We start from the raw sequence: 6,577 nt of genomic DNA on the forward strand, positions 1-6,577 counted from the left end.
TTTGAAGTGAAGTACATACAGCACGCAAATAAATTCAAATTGAGTTATTACAACCTCATCTATCATGTAAAGATATTTGAAGAGTAATATATAGATTATACTGAAAACAACTTACAACCATGAAGAGGTACATACATCACTGCATTACATTACATTACATTATTCTGATTACTAGAAATATAAAATACCATAAACTAAGTCTGACGACAAAAAGTGATAGATTTTACAAACTAAAAATCTTATTGAATATATAATCCAACAACTCCAACACACTGCATGTATATTGGTACTAGCAGCAACTCCACAGTGAGTCCATCCCAGATTAGAAGTGAGGAGCGCATCTGCACCCACAATGAAAATACCATAGCGCCATAATTTATACGGTGAATTCTAGTATGTCTATGTTTGTAATAGCTATAATGGCTATGCAAGTATCGTTAAAATTAAGGATACATTTTTTTTATATTTTGATAATATTTTTAATAACATTCTTTTTAAATTCTATAGTCACAGTGACTGCTATAAATATAGACATATTAGAATGACTAAATTTATATTCCATATAAATAATTATTTTTAAATTATTTAGTCTAGAGATGTTACCAGGAATCCCAAAAAAAAAAATCTTTAAATACACCACTTAAAAGTGGATAAAATCATTAAAAACATTGGCATATACGAGGAAGAAGTAATTAAGTAAAGAAAAGAAACTAAGAATTTGAGAGAGAAGCTATTATGAGAATGTACCTGCCAATCTTGAAGTCAATTGTGGAACCTACGCATATTCAATGCCACCGTTACATATATGTAGTCTGCTACTTTGTTCAAGAATCTGACATAAGCAATTCTCCAAAACCTCCAAAACAATAATGGCCCTAAAAGGCCCCAAAAGCCAAAGAAAAATCCAAAACCCAAGCTCATGTATAATGCTTCATAAAAATCTGAATTGTCATCTGCATCATCATGTGTTGTTGGTTCTTGTGGCTTTGTTGGTGAAATGTCTTCTGGACAAGTTTTGTTGAGTTGCTCACCGCACAGATTAGGATTTCCTTCAAAGAAAGAGGCTCCAAAGGTATCCATGTGTCCCCCTGATGGGATTCTTCCAGAAAGATTGTTGTATGACAAGTCTAACACACCAATCCCATCAATTTGGGACAGACTTGAAGGAATTCTACCACACAAATCATTTCTTGATAGGTCAAGGGAATCTAGAGAAGTTAGATTTCCAATTTGTGAAGGAATCTCTCCTTTTAGATTGTTTCTTGATAAATTCAGTTCATTTAATCCGACCAAATATCCAATCTCTTTTGGGATTTCACCGGTTAAATGATTACCAGAGAGATCAATGGCCTTAAGACTAAACTCTGGATCCTTGAACCAGTTTTCCACACCTTTCCACATTAAAGTTATGTTAACAATGTACTGACCAAGACTACCATATCCGTAAAAGTAAGTACCATTACTATATATATCTGTACACCTACTGGCTTCAGTTATGTTAATCCTCCTTTTGGATATTGCAGTGAAATTCTTGATGCAGGTTGGAATTCCATCTGATAGTTTGTTTCTGGAAAGATCCAGCACTTGTATGTTCTCTAAGTGACAGAGATGCATAGAAAGATTTCCAGAGAAGTGATTTTCTGACATGCTCAAGAGAATCAATTGTTGAAGGTTGTCACCAATCCAAAAGGGAATTGGCCCAGCCAACAAATTTTTTGCCACGTCCAACACAAATAAATGGGTGCAATTCTTAAGACTTGAAGGTAGTTCTCCCATCAAGCTATTGTTTCTTAAGACCAAAGCTTTTAATTTGTTAAGGGAGCCCATGGATGGTGGGATCTTCCCCGACAAATTATTATTGCTTAGATCAAGGAACAATAATGTGTTTACAGATCCCCAACAATCTGGAAGTTGTCCATTTATTTGATTGTTTGTTAAATCTAGACTGAGGAGCGAGCTTGTAGCAGTAGTGCTGTTGTCACACAACAGTGATGACACATCTGAAAATTTATTTTCAGAGAGAATCAACCACGATGCATGCTGCAAAAACGATGGAATTGTACCCTCAAATTGATTTGAAGTCAAATCTATATATGCTCCGGGGACGGATAACCTTGGTGGTAAACTTGGAATAGCACCTATAAAATTGTTGTGGGACATATTCAAATGGTATCCGTATCCTACAACTTGGAACTTATACCAAACCCACTCTGGTACAGTCCCATGAATCCCCGCATCAGAAATATCTAGATAACCTAAGTGATTTTGAGTGTGTAGCCAACTTGGAAAGTTAGGACCCAACTTGCAAGATGCTAGACTCAAATATATTAACTGAAAAGGAGGAATCCATCTGGGGACAAACTTTAGAGATAATGAGTTGTAAGACAAAGACAAGTATTTTAATTTGGAAAAGCTTGTGAGATGTGATTCAGTAATTTCACCCTTCAAAAAATTCCCTTCTAGGGACAGATATTCCAACTCAGATAACACTCTGATGCTTTTAGGTATCACGCCAGTGATTTGATTGTAAGATAAATATAGCTCCTGAAATATGTGTCTGTTGCACCATGAAGAATTTTGAATGAATCTTGAGAAGTCCCCACTCAAGTTGTTATATGACAAAACTAGTGATTGTAGTGTGCAAATGTTTCCAAAGAAATGGGGAATCTCTCCTTGCAGATTGTTATCAGAGAGATCGAGATATTCAAGAGATTTCATTGCTTTGTCAAAACCTAGTGGAACAGGACCTTCTAACAAGTTGTCACCAAGAGAAAGGGCGTGAAGATTGGCTGTGAAGTTGAAAATCCAGTGGAATATGTTTGATGATGTCAACAGGTCAAGGGAGAGATCAAGGCTAACAAGAGAAGATGAAGAATTCACAATGGAAGTAGATGACACCAGAAAACTTGTATCCGTAAGACTGCAATTTGACAAATCAAGCTTTTCAAGGTTGGAGCCGAAGTTGAAATTTCCTTGAAACACTGCTGAACTGAGATTATTATAAGAAAGGTCAAGGCTCACTAGAGAAGGAAAGTTTGGGTAATGAGAATTTGACAAAACAATATTATTAGATGAAAGATAAAGCTCCCGAAGGTTAAAGCTGAGGTTGGACAACAACTGAAATGTGGATGATGTCAACATATTATCAGATAAATCAAGGATGGTAAGGGGAGTAGTGGATGAATAGTTAGAATGAATATGAAACAAAAGTTGAACATCATTATCAGAAAGACTACAATCCGACAGCCTCAGCTCTGTTAAGTTTGGAATATTCTCACCAATCATTTGAAGCCAGTGGCGAGAGTTGCCAAGACTCATTGACGTGAAGTCAAGAGTATTTAAAAAGGAGAGATTAGACACCCATTCTACACCTTTAGTTTCAAGAGCAAAGTCACCACCGAGCTTGAGAGTGTGCAGCAATGGAAGATCACCACTTTGAAAAGGGATTGCTCCTGAAAGTTCAAGATACCCTCGAAGACTGAGATATTGTAGTTGTCTCAAGTGTTTGAGTTGATATGGGATAACTCCATCAGCATAATTGTAGCTGAGATCCAAATACTGTAAATGTGTAAGACTGCCTAGTTGATAAGGAATACTCCCACGAAACTCGGAATATGACAGATTGAGATGTCTTAGCTTGGTAAACAAGCCAATGTGTTCTGAGATATTACCATCAAGAAAACTATTGGAACTGAGATCTAAATGTTGAAGATTTTGCAAGTCAATCAAGGTGGAGATATTAGGTTGACCAGATAAATAATGTGAATATGATCCACGGAGATATTAGGTTGCTGCATGTAATTCCCTGCCATTTGCAACAATCATCGCCCCTCCATGTTGACAGCATGCCCGTCTCATCAGCTATGCTTTGTTTGAAGCGGAGGAGTGATTGCCTCTCATTCTCTAAGCATGTAACTTCCCCATGGATTAATCCTGCATCATACAACATAATAAGCACCACTAATAATGCATAATCCCATTTCTGAAAGTGATTGCTCATCGTTTCTAGTTTCTTTCAAATAAGAATATAGAGAATTTTGTGTAATGTTCTCTACGCTTGCTCTCTTGGGAAACTCCAAGTCCCAAAATTCATATATAGTGTATGTATTGGAAATATAATAACATTGGTCCTTGTGATCTATTATATTATTACTACCATAAGAAAATTAAACATCAATTGAAAATTACTACCTGTCTTCATCTTTAGGTAACTTCACGCTCTAAGAAAATGTAAACTTCCTTTGAAGGATGACTTTAGACTTTAGACTTTATATAATGATGATAACATGACTTTATAATATGTCTCTGTGATTCATTTATATTTCGATCTTCTATGATTTTATGTCGCATTCTGGCTCTTAATAATTTTTTATGTCTTTCATTTCCTGCACATTCTCTTTGTGTAGGTACATATATACATGAAATAAAGAAAAATAATACATATGTCACTTTTTTTTATAGTTTGATAGAAATAATAAGTCACCTTAAAATAAAAAGTGGAGCCCAGTGCAAAGACTTAAAAAGATTAGGTAGTCAAACACGCGGTGAAGACTCTTTTGTATTGTAGTCAATAGGTAGGTTTTCTAAAAAAATATATTATATAACATATATGGACATTATTCATTTTTAGTTCTTATGTATATTTTCTACCCCATTTCATACGTTATAAAATTATGTAGATAAATAATGACAAATTAAAATGTTGAACCCCTTAATTTGATATGAAGACTTGGAAAAATTGTTAATTAGTTGTTGGTGTTTAGTGCTTAGTCGCACAAAGTATATATCAATTATGTGTATGTGGTGAAGCTAAGCCCCCTTGTCTTTGTAATGCTAGTCTCTTTAGTCATTTTAGTTAGGCTTTTTCTAGTAAACTAGTCCAAATGTTAATATCTACTTAATATACTAAAACTGGGTTTTCTCCCAACTAATGAAAGTGAGGTGTCACTTTTTCGTGAACCCATTTTTCCTCCAAAATGAATGCATTTAATGAATAATACATAATTATACTAATTTAGAAAAATATCTTTATTTTAATTATATAAAATCAATATTTAATGCGTTATTAAACTACTTATCAATTATTAATTAGAAATATTTTTAATTATTTAAATGAATAATGCATAATTATACTAATTTAGGAAAATATCTTTATTATAATTTTATAAAATCAATATTTAATGCATCATTAAACTAATTATCAATCGAAAATATTTTTAAATATTTTAATTATTTTCATATCCTTCTAATTCTTATTCATTGTCCAATGATTTTATTAGTGGCAAGTTGTTAATCCATTTATATTGATAATAATAATAATTTTATTAGGATAAATATCAAATTTTATTCCTAATATAAAAATATAAAATTTAATTATTTCTATTTTTATTTTACCACTATAAAAGACAATGTATGCTGGAAGAAAATATTATTCGTTTATCAATTACTCTTTCATTTGATAGCTTTTACCACAATTCTTTTCCTTCCTATGAGGCGTCGTTGCAAGAAGACAACTATCGTGAACACAAACTACTATACTTTTCAACTTTCGTTCTCATCATTCGGAGCTCTATAAGATATGTTATCTATGAAGTATTTATAGACCATGATATTATCATGTATGCATAAATAAAAAATATTTCGTATTTAAATTTAAGTCATTTACCTATTTGTGATATATTGTAGTGTGAAATTACTTTTAATATGTGTTTTATAATGATATTATATTCTAATTTAAGCTTTTACTTTTAGAACTGTATTATGATTTTATCTCATCATTTTTTCTTAGATATCAAGTTGACGTATTTTTATTTATTATTATTATTATTGAAACGGATGTGATATGAAATGTACCAAAAAAACTATCACATTCAATTATTTTTATTGTAGTCTTCTATCTATTCTATTTATTTTTATTTTCTTCTTATTCATTTTATTTTCTTTTTAAATGTTATATAATTTATTATAATTTATACCAATATACTTCTATCTATCTATCTGCTTAATATACTAAAATTGGGTTTTCCCCTAACTAATGAAACTGAGGTGTCACTTTCTCGTGAACCCATTTTCGTTCCAAAATGATTGCACTATTTCTCTCTTTTAGATTTCTTTTTAAAAATTATCTTTCATTGATTTAATTATATTATAATTAGTATGTAATGAATGATACATAATTATACTAATTTAAGATAATCTCTTTATTATAATTATACTAATCTCTTTTAAATTTATTTCAGAAAATTATCTTAATTATAATTATATAACAATATTATACTTAGCATTTAATGAATAATTCATAATTATACTAATTTAGAAAAATATCTGTATTATAATTATATAAAATCAATAATTAATGCATTATTAACCTAATTATCAATCAAAAATATTTTTAACTATTTTAGTTATATTGATATAATTCTATTTTTTATTCATTATCCTAAAATTTTATTAGTGACAAGTTATTATCTTAATGGTGACCTATATAATAATAATAATAATAATAATAATAATAACAATAATAATAATAATAATAATAATAATAATAATAATAATAACAAAAAGATAAAAAATTATA

General features: G+C 31.0%; 1 protein-coding gene across 1 annotated transcript; it reads right to left on the bottom strand.

Annotated features, from left to right (window-relative positions):
* LOC112802960 (receptor-like protein EIX2) lies at positions 1-4,170 on the bottom strand. The gene is made up of 2 exons (XM_072237892.1): positions 748-4,170; positions 1-341 (listed from the first exon to the last, which is right to left on the bottom strand). Exon 1 carries the CDS (start codon positions 3,316-3,318, stop codon positions 763-765), a length of 2,556 nt encoding a protein of 851 aa, XP_072093993.1. The 5' UTR covers positions 3,319-4,170; the 3' UTR covers positions 1-341; positions 748-762.
* Between the last annotated feature and the right edge of the window lie 2,407 nt (positions 4,171-6,577).

The sequence above is a fragment of the Arachis hypogaea genome, chromosome 5 (assembly GCF_003086295.3).
Source record: "Arachis hypogaea cultivar Tifrunner chromosome 5, arahy.Tifrunner.gnm2.J5K5, whole genome shotgun sequence".
Taxonomy (NCBI): domain Eukaryota; kingdom Viridiplantae; phylum Streptophyta; class Magnoliopsida; order Fabales; family Fabaceae; genus Arachis; species Arachis hypogaea.

Coding starts and splice junctions, on each gene's coding strand:
- LOC112802960 (XM_072237892.1), bottom strand. CDS start 3,318: ATGAGTCTTGGCAACTCTCGCCACTGGCTTCAAATGATTGGTGAGAAT.